The 16,242-nt window shown below is 36.1% G+C and overlaps 1 protein-coding gene across 4 annotated transcripts in view; it reads right to left on the bottom strand.

The window, feature by feature from the left end:
- The window catches only part of efr3a (EFR3 homolog A (S. cerevisiae)), a 134,687-nt gene that overhangs the window by 83,847 nt on the left and 34,598 nt on the right, over positions 1-16,242 (bottom strand). For all 4 annotated transcript variants that reach the window (XM_069190949.1, XM_069190952.1, XM_069190950.1 and 1 more), the window contains exons 3-5: positions 13,733-13,809; positions 7,511-7,638; positions 4,606-4,756 (exon numbers count right to left, since the gene is read on the bottom strand). In XM_069190949.1, the coding sequence (XP_069047050.1) occupies positions 4,606-4,756; positions 7,511-7,638; positions 13,733-13,809 (356 nt within the window). The remainder of the gene's footprint in view (positions 1-4,605; positions 4,757-7,510; positions 7,639-13,732; positions 13,810-16,242) is intronic.

The following is a 16,242-nucleotide window of genomic DNA, read 5'->3' on the forward strand; positions in this document are numbered from 1 at the left end:
TTGTCAATTTGCTTGCACTCAGGATGGTATCAGGACTCAATACTGTTTGTCTATTATTTAACCTCCATTTCCATTACTCTTAACATCCAACATGAAAGAATACAAATGAAGATCAAGCTATTCTGAGTATTCTAACCTTTTTATTTATAGTACTCTCTTAGGCAGGGTATGTAAAACCATTTAAAAGGTTCATTACTTTTGGGCATTCTAGCATTGGCTAAATTGAACATTGCGACCCACTGCTCATGTGCTCATGGAATTCATTAACACCTGCCATTCACTACTATTAACTATTTCATGTTCTCATCTAAAACTCTGAAGGCAGTTTAATGACATAAAAACTGCCTAACAACACTGAACATTCTCACATCTGTCCTGGAATTATTAGCATAACTTGTTTAAGAAAAAAATTTGTTAATTCTTTATAATGAAAGGTCATCCTTTTTTCTTATCCCTGCAATAATGTTCTATGTCTAATGCACAATAACAAAAGGCAAAAGTTACTTTCTCTCAGGGAGACTCTCTGAGCCTGAACATTTCTTAAAGGAAAAATAATGACAGGATTAGCAAGACCACTTAATCAAGGTTATATGGACTTCCTCTCTTGCTGGCATTAAAAGGCAATTTGGGAAGCAAGAGGTCCTTTCTGGTAAATATTAACATTTACTTATATAAAATTAAAATCCATGTAAGGTTTAATTTAGTAGGTTGCCTCATTTTATCAACAGTGAATCAGGTAAAATCATTTAAGGACATAAAGAAAAAGACCAAGATGATACAAACTAAAATCTGAAAATTGTAATTCATGTTTTTGAAACCAAAAGGGAACAAGACAGAAAATTCAGAGGGAACAAGCAGACATTACAATCTCTTATACATGTCGTCAACAGCATAAATCAAAAGGGATTGATATGACTGACAGGAGCTCCAGACATTTACTATAAATAACAGTCTCTGGTACGTCTGTTGTCTGTTCCTCTTAAATAAACAAATCCGTTGTGAGAGAACGCGTGGTGCCCTAGCCATCAACATTAATTTTTGTGAAAGGCCAGATTATCAAAAGGAATTACTGCTAATTCCTATAGGTGACAACCATAAAGTAGGAGTCTATCACATTGAGTATATAATATCAAATCAGTCCCACAACTACTCTCTAGGAACATTTTCCACATTGCAAAGTAAGATCTTGGAATGTGCGTCAAAATTAATTAGAAAATGAATGCCCCAATGAATCTGTTGGCTAACCAGAAGTGTTTCCACTATACAAAATACAGGATGTTTTGACATTGAAATCTTCTGATTGTATTTATGCCCAGTCTTAAGGATGTTTTATGCTAAGAGATTTGTGCTACTGAAGTTTTTCTCATTTTTCACATCTTCAGTTATATTTTCAGATTTACATGGAGGTATAAATTGAAGGCAGTATGACATAAATTGAAAGCAATTAAACAGATAATGTAATTTTCTTTGTGGATGTGTCCCCTCCCTTACATAAACCAATATCATCAGCAATTTAAAATTAAACGTGACATAAAATTGTTTGCAGGTCTAATTTGAGATTTTGTGGAAAATTATATTTTCAAGAGTAAAAGAGAATACTAAATAAAAATGGAATGAGAGTCATGAAGACATTACCACCAAGAAAGTTAAGGTGTGTAGTGGTGGTGTGTAAAATGAGGTTTAAAATAATGATACACAAATCTCTTTCTTGAAGCGAAAAAATGACTCAAATAAGCAATCTTCAGATACAGATCTGGAGGAATATTTATTACCTGAAATGTCCACTGTAGAACTCATTTCTCTTCCTCTCACTTTGCATTTGCTTTCCCAAATTAAGTTGCATTACTTTAATAAAGCCTGTTAGCTTACATAGTTAACTGGTTTTCATTTAAGATTGCAAAGAAGTATGATAGTCAAGCCTTTCTTCGACATGATAATCTAGTAGAAAGGAAGTGAAAAACACAGTTTCACAGGCAATACATTTTCTTAATAGAAGGTTTACTGCGGGATCAGAGGAAACAAAACTTCACAATCTTCAAACACTTTCAACACATATACTGCAGGCTAATTTTATTGCAGTATGTCTGCAAACAAATCTGGTGGGCCATATAATTAATATCACTTGCACTTCAGGGCACAAGCTCTCCATCCACATCTAAATACCAGCCATAAATAATGAATATACTTCCACATCCAAACACCAGTCGTTGCTTTAATTTCAACCGGAAAGGCAGCTTTGGGGAGAAATGAAAATCTGAGCTTAAATTTGCTTTGATTGTTTTCACATTTAGAGAGATATCAGGGTTTGCAAACAAGGAACTAGTGAATGTCACTACAAATACCTGTTTCCTGCATTAAAAATTATGTTACTTATTGCAATTAAAGCTCTATGCTGTAGCCGTAGGGACAGTACATATTTAAACATTGAGCACATGTGTGTGTACTGCATATACAGTACTGTACATGTACTACAACAGATCAACATTACAGCATTAAACTAATTCAAAGGCTACAGTATCCCATATTTCCCACTTCAAGGTCACTGTGTTCTGATGAACCATTCTTCAAAAAAGGCAAATGGATTCACTACGAGTGGTTGGATACTGTATGTTAAAGGAAGCCCTGCATGCCACAATCAGGAGTATGCTTAAAACTAATCTTTCTTATCCACAACTTCAGACTTTTTTAAGACGAGGGTTTGTGTCACGCTTTTCAGTTAAGACTTTGCAAAATCCATAGATGGGGGTAACATTTCACAACTGAGAGGAAATATCTCTTTCATACAGCATTCATAAAAATGAGCACCCCTGAAAAAAAATTGAACTTCCAATTACCCATAATTCCTTGCACAGAAAGAATGTTAATGGAGACCCTTGTAACATCATAATACTGTAAGAATGTCATATACAATTGTTGCCCATGACATACTGTACTGTTACTACAGTAGTAGACTGTAACTCTCTCTTTACCAGAGAAATTTACAATTTGCAATTTATATGTGCTAAAGTATGTTTCGGCTTTGTGCAACACTAGTTTTCCTCCTCCATTCAGAACACTTTTGTAATGACAGGTGACACTGACAAATGATAAGGTCATCAGAAAAAGCAGAGACCACAACACAGGCATGACAGCAAATGTTTTGACAAGGAAACGACAGGAATGGGCAGCTATAAACAGCTTCTTAGAAAAATTATCCAAGAAAACCTTTTAATTTCCTTTCTTTTTGATTTCATACATACAGTATGTTCAATGTTGCTTTCATTGGATTAATGCAAAACACCAGGAAATAACTAGGAAAAAAATTCATCACAAGTGCTTCATCAAACAGATGCACAGCAATGCACAACACTTCTTTACTGTGCATTTTCATTTGTTTTTCTTTTCTATAGTCAGGATGCAGGGATAGATTTGTATAACAAAACCAAGGTATATACAGTACAGCAGTAATCCCTAAAGCAAATAAAAAAAGTGCAAAAAACAGAAGGAAATGGACATTAAAATGGTTTATAAAAAGTTATTTTTCATCGCAGGGAAAGTTGAGAGACTAACAGTTGTATTCCTGAAACAATAAAAAAAAGATAAAAAAATGGAAAAAAGGATTATTATTTGTTAAAAATAAAATTGCAAACAAAAATCTAAAAAACAGTTTTCTTTCAGGAAAATGTTAATTTTGAGCATTCGGTTTTTTTTTGTTTTTGTTTTTTTAATAAAAGAATTCAGATTAAAAACATATATTCCTAATTTGTACTTCAACAAAACAGGGCATCATTAAAAGAGGGTGAATACTTTGAAGGCTGGCTAAACATTGTCCAAAAATATAATCTTTAAGAAGTATATTAGAAGTAGATGTTGTGCAGAAACATTCCTCAGTGGAATGTCAACGCAAAATAATATTTAGAAAATCAACTTTTCCCTGAAGGTTCCAGAGCACTGCTTTAGAAACACTGTTGGCTGTTCTTGCCATTCTTCTCTTTAATTACTGTAGATTACTATAGGTCACTATTACCGTTTCCGTAGTGTATTGGTTATCACGTTCGCCTCACACACTATAGATCACTATTAATGTTGCAATATCAACACTATTCTTTAACCATCAAACTCTTAAATAGAACTGCAGTATGTTGGGATTTATCCAGAAAACGCGATTATATTGGTGTCAAGTAAAAGTTTGCACAAATAGTGATCCTTTTTTTAACATTTTTATCCATTTATATATTTTGATATCATATATCCAGACAAGACTTGGAGACATTGAAGTGTTTTAAACTTGAGCGCTATACAATATGCAGTATACAGTAAAATCATGTTTAAATAGTGGAAACAGATGCAGAGAAACGGCATCATAAAGAATTGGAGAGTGACAATAAATGGTATTGTGGGTATAAAATAAAAGACCAGACAGAAAGGACTGTGCTGAGGCTTTCAACATACGCTTGCAACAGCTCAAGGTTTTTAAATCTTTCCTCCACAGGAATTAGAGTGGCGCTTAACCCTAGTAACTTTCCCAGAGCTCCTCTATAAATGCAAGGATCTCAAAGTTGCAAGCTGTGTCTCCTGGGCTCTAGGCGGATCTTTAATTAAAGGCAAAAGAATGGATTTACTTACAGAGTTGGTTCCAAGGACTTGCAGATCAGGTTCCCTTGACTCGAGCAGTTTTGCAACCATATGAAGGAAGCTCTCCACAAATGGTTTAATACTCTGGGAATGGCAGGCCATCAGGAGTTGGTCCAGGGCTTCCATTGCAATGAAAACATATCTGTTTGCAAACCAGAGATAAGGTATTTCTTAAGGCTTACAATTCAATATTAAAAAGATTGTGAAGCTGGGGGATAAGCCTTGTTTTTTTCTTTCCCTCAGACTACAACACCAAATTGAAAATGCTTGACTGCCAATTTTTCATTGAGAAAGGGCTCTCCAGTGCTTATGCAGACAAAGCTGAATCCACAGTCCATTAGCATTGTTGACTCAATTCCCAGATACACCACTTACCATCTGAAGCTAGGAGTTCTAAGCCATTTCTTAAAATTTGACAAGATCTGCAAAGACCGGTGAGGCTGAACGAGAAACACTAGAGATTATGTACGTTTCTGTACTTGTCCATACTCCTAGCCTTATGTGGGCGTACCTGTGGATACTGGGTTTCAAAGAACAATCACTTTTCACATAGGAGGATAAAGTAACAAATGGACAGTATAAGAAATCAAAACTCATTAGATAGTTATTTTAAAACGGCATTCTTTCATAAAGGGATCAAATACTTTTGTTGGAAAAAAATATAACAGAAAATGCAGGTGGCCTATACTAAACTTAGATACAGTATACTGTATAAACCTATACTTACTTTAGACAGTAAAGAAATTTTTAGCCCTTGTGTTAGAATTTAAATAAATTATTTTCATCAAGGCAGTTCAAACCAAAACAAATTACTTCAATAAACTGACACAAAAGGAATCATTTACCTGATTTATTTTTTAAATATTGAGCATCAAAAGAAAGCACTTACTGTATAACTGCAAAAGATCTACAGTCTTTTTGTATCAGGTGCTACAAAATTTTATTGAATAGACTTGACTTTTTTCAGGAATAGAGTTTGATTAACAGTGGGTCTATTGTGCTGGTAGCGTTTCTGAATACCACTGGTAAAATTACACAACTTACATCTGTGATGTATTCTTTATGCCAGGGAGGAGCTGCTATCTTAGGAATTTTGCTCCATTCCTCTTGTAGATATTGGGAGAGTACATGCCTGATCACTGATAATTCAATGTGTCCCAGGTCTGGCGAGTAGGACATTCACAGTATAATTGTAAAAGACGCTGATACAAAGTGTTGTCTTAAACATCAAGGCACATTGGATCTTTTCTGTTTTTCACTAAATTTGAATTGTCAAAAATTGGATTTTCAAAAATTCACATCACCTTTCTCACTAATGAAATGATTTAGTGCTCATGTCACTCAAGTGTATCACAGTCAGTCATGAATAATCAATCACAATTATTTCTAAAGACATGCGATATCTTAAATATTTCTAATTTCTAAAAACTCTCAGTCATCTTGTAATGATACTTTTCATCAATTATTCCCGTCTACCTCTCACAAGGTAAACAGTAACAAACTAGGGCAGCATAGTGGCAGAGTGGTTAGCATTGACACTTCACAGCACTGGGGCCCTGGGTTCAATTCCCGAGTTCAACAGGCGTGGTCTGGTTTCCTCCCACAGGCCAAGACATACTGCTAGGGTGTAACTTGTCTTGCGCTCTTTGCTTCCAAGATAGATCCCTTTATTGGATATGGGTTAGAATATGGTTGGATAACAACAAACTGCTTCATGGAAATGAGTTCTTCTTGAAGCTTTAAGAAATATGCTTTTTTTTTCCCTCTTTCAAATATTTCTATTTTTTTTTTTACTGTACCTTCACACTAGATTAAATAAATTAGTTTGGGTTCCATGTATATTTTTATGAAACAAATACCTTTCAGGTCACCCTTCATGTTTTTTAATCACATTCTGGCAGGAATATTTTTTTTGATTGATGAAGAAGCTACAAACTATGCTTCCAGGCAGTCTCTATACAACCTTATCCAATGAGATACACTGTACAGCAGACCTTTGTTTCTTAGCAACAATAAGTGAAAAGCAAACATGGATATAGTGTTCTTTCCCATCTACTGAGCAGTATGTTACAATTCTATATTTGTTTGGCGTATTGAGTAATGAGGAAATAATAAACTCTTGAGCACTGAGAGAAAAAAGAAATGCCCACATAGTTAAGGGCAGTTTCAGTAACTGCATAAAATTTAGTTTTTGTCATATAAAGTAAGAGATTATTAAAGTATTACTATATAATGAATTCTATAAATTGCATTTCCTTTTTTTTTTTGACTGGGACAGATCATTTTCATTCACTTACTACATTAAGCTATTAAGTTGCTACAGTCATAGAACAGACAGAACTTTCTCAAAATTAGCATAAAATGTCATGGTTATAAAAATACTATGCATAAAACAATTAAAACAGCAGATGTGCCCAGAAAAACTCCATTAAATAGATTAATTTTAATGCTTCCTTAGTAATTGGTGGCATTTTACTGTAAGATGACTCTTGAATCACATTATTATTTTTTTAGCTAACGAGACCCATGCTAAATTTGGCAGAAATTGTGTTTGAATGCATCATTCTGCGAGTAGATCGTAAACAAGTACCTTTTCCTACACTGTAAATCTGCTTGTTTGGACAGCATTCCTTTGTAACTCCCTAATTTACTGCTTTCCTAATGCTCAAATCAAATGACTCGCAATATTCATCCACATGCTACCCCACATGGCCAACAAATATTTCAAAAGACGTGACCTCATGCTGAAAAGCACATTCCAAAGCAGACTGCAAAGGCATAACTTTAATTTAGCTGTCCTTTTTCTTCTTTCCAGAACAGCTCCTCTGGGGAGCCTGTTCCTTCTGCAGTGCTCGTAGCGAATGTCAAAGTGTCTGGGTTCAACAGAGGTCCTTACCCGTAGCGATGCCTGACCACATCTCTGCTGAGCCTCTCTGCCAGATAGGCTCCAATTCTGTCTAGCTTCTCAGGAGCAGACACGGCATAGAATGTCAACTTCTCCATGTCCGACTTCACCAAGCCATCCTGGGAAACGGCAAGAAACACTTCAGGGATTTAATTCATAACACAGTAAGGCACCCAGATTCAAAATAGATCAGAACACTTCTTTATTTTTAATTAGTCTGAAAATATGTTTTTATAGAGTACGCTTACTGCAGTAAAGCTTTGATTTGGAAATAGCTGCAAGGCTTAAGCTAAATTTTTCTGACAACTAAAAGCACAAATGTGTGTATTTTTCATTTTATTTCCCATTTTACCTTCTTTTGGAAGGACAGCCATAGTCAGAAAGTGGGATAAGCAAAGTTGTGCCATGGCCATACACTGACACCTGGACAGAGCTAACCCACAGGTAGACAAACAGAAAACAGCACCTGGAAACCGCTGGATGAGCTGGTGGCCTGAGAGAAGTCTACAGCAGAGAATGGAATCATACTCTCTTATTATCACAGCACAGCAGTGAACATCAGGAAAGGGCTTCCTTAATTTTTTTTCCAGGAACACACCGTCAAGGAATGTTTCCAAAGAAACATGCACAGACCAATGCTGTTGTAACAAAACTTCAGAAAAAATATTTCAAGAGACTTAATATTTCAAGAAAGTATTTTTTTATTTTAACAAACTGCCAAGGCAAGCTAATTACCACTTACATATCCTAAACGGAACTGAATCCATTTCTTTTGAAAAAGTCAAAATTATGCACTCTGAATTTTCCTTTTCATGCAGAAATTAAACTTCTTTAAAGGGTATGCTAATTTTTCCTGAGGGTATTTTTCTTCTGTGTCATATTCATTTTTGTTCAGTTCTCTTTTTCTGATATTCTGTAACAAAAGCATTAATTTAATTCTAAAATGATATCCTCCATTTATATTATTTCATAATAAGTGCCATTCTGGTCTGTTTCTGCATGAATATTGCTTAACTTTTCTTTTAAATAATCCTAGTTGTAAAAATCCCAGCCATTGAGAAATATAAAAACCTGTAATTTCAGAAATATTACAATTCAGCAGGGTCTTGACCAATTTAACATTATGACACTCTACAGCAAATGTTCAGGAAATATGTTGAATGGCCACTTATTGTATTTATCCTTTATTATGGTCTTATACACCTTTTAAATTAGCATTATCCTACTAATTAAACATGAAAAATGAAACTGAAATATCTGCATCCCTAGAAACTGAACTGTTAATTAATTTCCATGTTGTATTTGTGTTTATAAAATCTTTAGACATTTAGTTAAAATTCTGATCTAAACAAATAAACATGATAATCTCTCCATTAAACATAATCACACAAATCACATGGAAGCCAATTACAATCCAGAATTGTTCTGCTACAATGAGACAGTATAGTCTCTTCAGTGTGGTTCTGTGAGTGGAAAAAATACAAAGCTGTGTATGTCTGGGATTGGGAAGGACAGAAATATTAATGGGAATAACATATTAAATGATCAAAACTGAGGTAGCATCTGTCAAAGAGACAGACCAATCATGGTTACTGGTACTGCCACCAAGAGCACTGGTGATGACAATTAATCTTAACCATGTTTTCAGGATGGATTAAACACTGCTAATGAAAAGATTAACTAAACATACAGTATTTAATTACTTAAAAGAAAGCACAAGCCTAAAGCAATATGCTGTGTTTTATTTATATTGCGCTTTTCATTGCAAAGGTTCCCAAACCAATTTACACATAGAAAAAGACCCAATTTGTTGCCCTCTGAAATGCAGCACCCACCTGGGTGATGTTACTCACCTTTAAACTCCAATGCTAATAGCTCCATTTCAGATTAGGTAGCAAAACAATTTCTTATTTATCTACCTACTGAATTAGGGGGAATTAAGGGGAACCCTCAGGGAGACAAGATCATACAAGCCCAGAGTGTATACAGTAGGACACCGGGTTAATATAAATACTCTTGTAAACAGTACCATGGAATCTTTAAATGATAAGTAGTGAAGGACCTCAGTTTAAAATCACATCCAAAGGACAGAGACCTACAGTATTGTAACACATTGTCCTAGTTCATCATACTGTGGCAGTCGTTTCAGAATTTGTGGGGCAGAGGGAATAGTGCCACATATTTAGACTTACAGTTTGGAGGTGTCCATCCAAGAATTGAACAGGCCCAGCTTTGCTTACATTTTCATATACAACCAGGGAAGAAGCTGTTAACACTGCTGTCCAAGTAATAGCATCCCCAGGTTCAGCACATAAGTGCCACATATAGGCGATGTGCAGCAGATACTTTCTGGTGACTTCAGGCCAAGACAGCGGCATATCCAATACTCAGCTTTTTCTTTTGTCAGAAATAGTTTCAAAATTCAAATTTGAATAGACAGCAGTGAAACAGGGCACCCGGGATGGGACTGTAGACATGGGGTTGAACTGCTCGAGGGCACAGTTTTCACCCAGGAACATTCCTCACATTCTCACACGATAAAATTAGGTACTATAATTGGTTGCACCTGTGGATGCCAGTTCTCTATGAGGGAACTCACTGAGGAGACAGAGGTTGTCTAACCCGACCCTCACAGTTGCTTGGTACAGTGAGAGTGTATGATCTCAGGGTGAGATCTTTAGGGGAAACTTATAAGAGGCTTATCCATCCACGGTGCGACAGGGAGCGCTACAGGAGGTCATTCTTGCCTTCTGCCATAAGACTGTACAATGCATCCACTTTGCGTCTGGGCAGGGGCAACATTGACATTGACCTGTTTTTGGACTGAACAGTAAACTGTCTGCCACATCTGACTTTCCTGTTTACAACCGTTTTTTGCGCAATATATGCCAAGGACTTGTGCAATACAACTTTTTGTGTACTGTTCTGGTTTGTTCTTTGTATGTTCTGGACTGTGAGTAACTCTTCTTAGTGCAGTAGTCACTGTACTGATTGTATTGTACGTATTGTATTATTATTATTGTATCATTCATTACACTGTTTTGTGTTGACTGTGTTAAGCTGCTGTTGCACTGCAATTTCCATCACGGGATCAATAAAGTATCTATCTATAAAAGGTTTACGACTACTTCACTGGGAGCAGAAGTAAGATTTAAACTTTTCTTATTAAGTAGCAGCCTCTGGCTTTTCTGTGTTGGCCTGCTGGTAAAGAGAAATACAGTCAAATGGAATCGAGCAGATGAGAAGTTTTACGCCACTGTGGAATTTTGTCGGGGAATTAAACGTGCAGTAGAAGGGTGACTACAGGGAAGGCAATGGAGTGGAACACTGAGGTGCTTCCCTGGGTCGATTAATCTCCCATATCAGGGCTGGGCTTGTGTGCAGGTGCCTGCTATGCGACCATCAAAGGGGCACCTGTTAGTGGCAGTTTCCTAAGATGGCTACAGTCAATACCAGAAATATACAACCATCTTCAACTTTTTTTTACATTTTATTGTTACAATATGGAATCGTAATGTATTTAACTGGGAGATTTTGCTACTGATTGACTGAAAAGTCTTTAATATCAAAGTGGGGGGAAAAACTCCTCTACAGAACCGCCTAAAGTAATTATAAACATTAAATGGAAAACAACTGATTGCATACAGTAAGTATTCACCCGCTGTGAGACAATATTTGGTAGAGGCACATTTTGCAAAAATAACAGCCATAAGCCTTCTTGAAAAGTTTCTACCAGCTATTGCACATTTGGACACTGCAATTTTTTGCCCATTTTGTTTGCACAAATTCTCAAACCGTTTCAGGCTGGATGGGGAATGTTGATGAACAGCAATTTTCAACTGCTACAGATTCTTGTTTGGATCGAGGCTGCGACTGGGCCATTCCAGCATACGGGCTGATGGAGCATTGCCCTATTGGAAGATGAATCCTCTCCCAAGTTCCATGACTCTTGCAGACTGCAGAAGGTTTTCCTCCCGGATTGTTCTCTACTTTGCTGCATCCATTTTTCCTTCTATCTTCACGAATCTTTCAGGCCCTGAAGCAGCGAAGCTTACCTATACTATAGCATGATACTGTCACCACCAGGCTTCATGGTACAGAGGGGGATTCACTTTACGCTTCAAAAATTGCACCATGGCAAAACTGTTATATGCACAGTTTCTTCCATGTAATTCACAGGGCTCAAGGGGCCTCCATGACTAATGCTCTTCTTGCCTGGAAACTCAGTTTTTGAGTCTTCGCAGTTTCATAGCTGTGTCATATTATCTACATTTCTTTATAATGGACTTTACTGTGCTCTAGGGGATATGTAATGCCCTGGAAAGCTTCTTATACTCTTCCCCTAATTGGTGCTTTTCTATGACCCTATCTTACATTATTTTGAAAGTTCCTTTGTCTTCATGATGTAGTTTTTGTTGGGAGCTGTACTCATTCATCAAAGATGGGTATATCCTGAACTCATGTGAAACACCCTAATTGTACACAGGTGGACTCCATTCAACAAATTATGTGACTTCTAAAGACATTTGAATGGACTAGAGCCCATTTAGTTGAGTCATAGTAAAGGGAGTCAATATTTAGGAAACCGCTTATTTTATGATTTTTATTTATCATTAATTTAGGAGGATCTATAGAATTTTGTTTTCACTTCGACATTAAAGAGTGTTTTGTGTTGATCAAATGCAAACAATCCCATATAATTTCATTGTGATTCTATATTGTACAACAGTAAAATGTGGAGAAGTCTAAGGGGAGTGAATACATTTGACAGCCAGTATATAGGGAGTTCCTCTAGTCCACGAGAAGGTCAACAATGAGCCAAGAACAGAAAAGCCAAAAGCAGCCCTTTTCTGACAGGCTAGAAATGCAGACACTTTCCTGTGATAGCTCACTTGGGAATCTACCACGACTATCTGATCCACAGCTCCTTTTCCTGAAAGATTCTATTGTGGGTTTTAGCGAAAGCCCCTATGGACTCTCTGAAAGCCCTTTGATGTTAAAGCTGTCTGCACCACACGGGGGACCATACAATCTAGATGGTGGTTATTTTGCAAACTGCACAGTGTGTAGACATTCTATAGAAACTGTATTTAAAGATGCTGGAAGCCATATTAAATTATTTGCACAAAGACAAAAGCGTGTATTAAAACAATCAAAGATGATAAAAAATGCTGTTTTCTGTATCCAAGCAGATGTCCTCCAGGATTATTTACTCTCTTACCACTACTCTTTTATAGTTTATATCTCTACACTTCTGAAATCAGTAAAGACAATAAAAACTCAAGATCTTAAGCTCCATGAAATGGCTTCTTTTAACTCGTGAGGAGGTGGAATTTTTGGATCTTTCAGTAACTTTCCACAGAATAATTTCTTGTTACCGATGGGTGTTCAGTTCTTTACCTACAGTACTAGATGTGTCCTGGTCTACAAGCATGTTCACCCTCCACCAAGCACAAGCTTTGTTACTTGTGGTGGATGATAAATGTAAACATTTTGATCTAAATACAGTATTCCAAAGGTACTGTGTTTGCAGATGTTGATTATAACTCAACAGTGTATAATCAGATTAACCATGTTGTTGAAGCTGATACTCTGGCTTTCAAAAAAAGTCTGGATGAGATCCTTGGACCAAATATCTCCTAGCTATCAAACAGGCTAGATGGTACAAACGACCTTTGTAACTGATCAGATTTTCTTAATTTGTTCTCTATAAAATTCTAATTTAAAATGTTTCTAAAACTCAATTTATTTGTAGTGTTATTTTGCTTTTTCACCATGCAAATTATCTGCTGAATTATACATAAATTCACATGACCTCTGCATGGCACCCCTCTCGAGCTGGTTGTCAATGTAGACTGCTCATAGATTCCACCCAGAGAAGGTCATGTGACAACCTGAATGGTTTATGAAATGAGTTCTTGGAAAAGCAAACTATTTGCTAAAGGGCCCTCAGAGTATCACTAATTAGAAGACTGCAAGAGTTGAGTCAGTAGAAAGACCCAAGCTAGAATAAACTATATAAATAAAAAAAAACATGCTTCCTTGACCTGCATAGTAACAAATTCCAAAGTTCAAATCATATATAAATGAACACCACCTGATTTTCTGCACATGTCCTAATGGTGCCTTAAGACAAATTCTGAAGCTGTGATCTGCTGCTACTTCCAATGCCCAACCTTTTTATTTTTGACGTTTTCTGACACAGGCACTTACTTTGGGGTCTTCAGGAAAGATGTTGTCCACCAACCGTTTGTATCGAGGTCGCAGGGGACCACAGCAGCCACACACTCCTGTAACAAAGGGACATTGCACTTTGTTAACTTCATAGCCACTTTGTAGATGGGAGGCCATCTCCAAAACTGAACTCTAGATTGTCTCAAAATAACTGTTGGCCTTATTGTTTCTTGGTCCTATGATACACCTTCCAGTTCCAAATGACAGACTACTGGGCTTGAAGGTAAAGGCAGTGTCATTCTAAATCTTCATCCAAGATATATTATGAGAATTTGTTGGTCTTCATGGTTGAAGGTGCGCTTGATATTCACGGCTAAAATAAGGAACACTTCAGATGTGTATTTATTCTGAAAACTTGGAAACCACTATTACACATATACTTTAGGTTATTCGATTAATTCACATCAGCCAACATATTTTAGTTTTGATTTTTTCTATGCGTTTTAAGTTAACATTTAACTTCTTTTACACATGAAAGTATGAAGTCTGAGCACTTGGGTTTTGATTAAAAACAGTCACTAAAAATCATTTGTATATCATTTGTAATTCAATAAAATAGGATGTCCGTAGAAGAGTGTGAATACAATACTTTTAGAAAGTACTGTACTGGAATAACTAACTCACAATAATTAAGTTATGTCAACTAAAATGATAAGTAATAGGGCTATCTCTTGATAGAATACATGAAATATTTTTCAAGTAAAAACTCAAGAAAAGAAGAATGCTATAAAATAGAAGATGAATTCCATAATCAATCTCCAGATCCATTAAAAGGTGCTGTTTCTACTTATAGGACAGTTACTGACATTTAATTTGTAGGGGCCAAAGAATGTGCTGGGTTGCAACTGTGAGATTACTTTGAGACTTAGAGCACAGCTGTAAACAAGAAATGGTTTCCTCTTGAGGTAAGACTTTGAAAGGTTTTACATTAGGGATCTGAACATAAGACAAAATGGGACTGTGGTACTGTATATTGCATTATAACAACGTTTTCCACCCAAAACTAAATTTAATATTGCAATCCAATATGGAACCTCTCTCAGTGGCTTCCCTGTCAGAAATCAGAATTCAAGTCACAAAGGTTTCTGAATACTTTAGAACACTTTTTGAACACTTAAGAGTGGTTAATGCAGCTTTTTCACAGGTCACCCTTCAATTGTAATAGTCAGTAATGGTTTTTGCAAGTAATTGTGATACAGACGTCTTTTCCCATGGGACTCTTAAATCATGGCTATATTACTGTTCATTTTAAGAGTTCGCAGAAGCACTGAGACCTTACTGCTCTGGTGTGAACACATTCATTAGATCTCTTGTAATTAACTAACTCTATATTGCAGTAGAAGCACAGAGCTTTGCACTTAAAATATACCGTACTGTATTTAACATGCCAGTTCCCTTAAATTCCATGGGGTGTAGTTTTAGTATTATGCTCCTAAAATTTGCACTGTGTTAAATATAGCATTCAGTATTATTTCAGCATTATTTCCTGCAACTACTTAAAATTTGTAGCCTACTTCAATCTCTACAATATAATAATCATGTTATAGACATGCTATATGTTACAGGTGTAGGTCTCTGGTTGTAATAAGCTGAATGGTTAACAGTTTCACTGTAAAACAGACACTAAATTTAATCTCTGTGTCACAACTCCTTCTCAGTGTCATGTGATTCAGCAATAGACTTTAAATGCTGAGAAACATGCTGTTTTCCTCTAGAAGCAAAGCAAAATGATCGGTTGGATCATTGCTATTGAGCAAAAGATAGCTTTAAATTTTCCAGTTCCTGTCATTTGGCACCGGGTTAGGAAAACAAAAAAAAAATACAATTTAAGACAAACAATAATATTAACTTGGGATATTTAAATATAGCTGTTTAGCTGTTAGGGTGGTGGCAGACATGAAGTACTCATTTTAATTGGAATTTTAAGATGTACAACAAACGTTAATGAAAACAAATAATTTGATATATTAAGACTTTCATTTTCTCTATGAAAAATAGCCTTATTGTGACTGCAAATGGAAGCATATGAACTACGCAACATACAGTACACTACTGACATATGTGCCGATATGCCCTATAAAATCCCTTCAATTATTTTTTAATGTTATATTACATTACCCGATTACATATTTTGTGTAATCTATTGTTTTCCGATTTTTCTATTTTTTGGGTGGGGCACAAAGAATACAAAATACACTAGAAAACATAACATTTTCTCCCATTCACCCCGTCATTAACATGCTCCCCAGGTGGGAAACCTTCTCTTGTTCCTCTCTCTCCCATTAAATCACCAGCTCCCTGCCCTCAGGAATCCCCATCTCCTAGTGGAGGTAATACGCTGATGATACAGAGGTATCCCACACATTTTCTGTACCAGATCTTATTAACATGTACATATTAACATGTATATGTTATGCTGTAGAAGTGTTCAGCAAGACATAAGTGTCCATACACTCCATTTCCAAATATGCTATTCACTAGTTAATTAA

Source organism: Lepisosteus oculatus, chromosome 6 (genome assembly GCF_040954835.1).
Source record: "Lepisosteus oculatus isolate fLepOcu1 chromosome 6, fLepOcu1.hap2, whole genome shotgun sequence".
Classification (NCBI taxonomy): domain Eukaryota; kingdom Metazoa; phylum Chordata; class Actinopteri; order Semionotiformes; family Lepisosteidae; genus Lepisosteus; species Lepisosteus oculatus.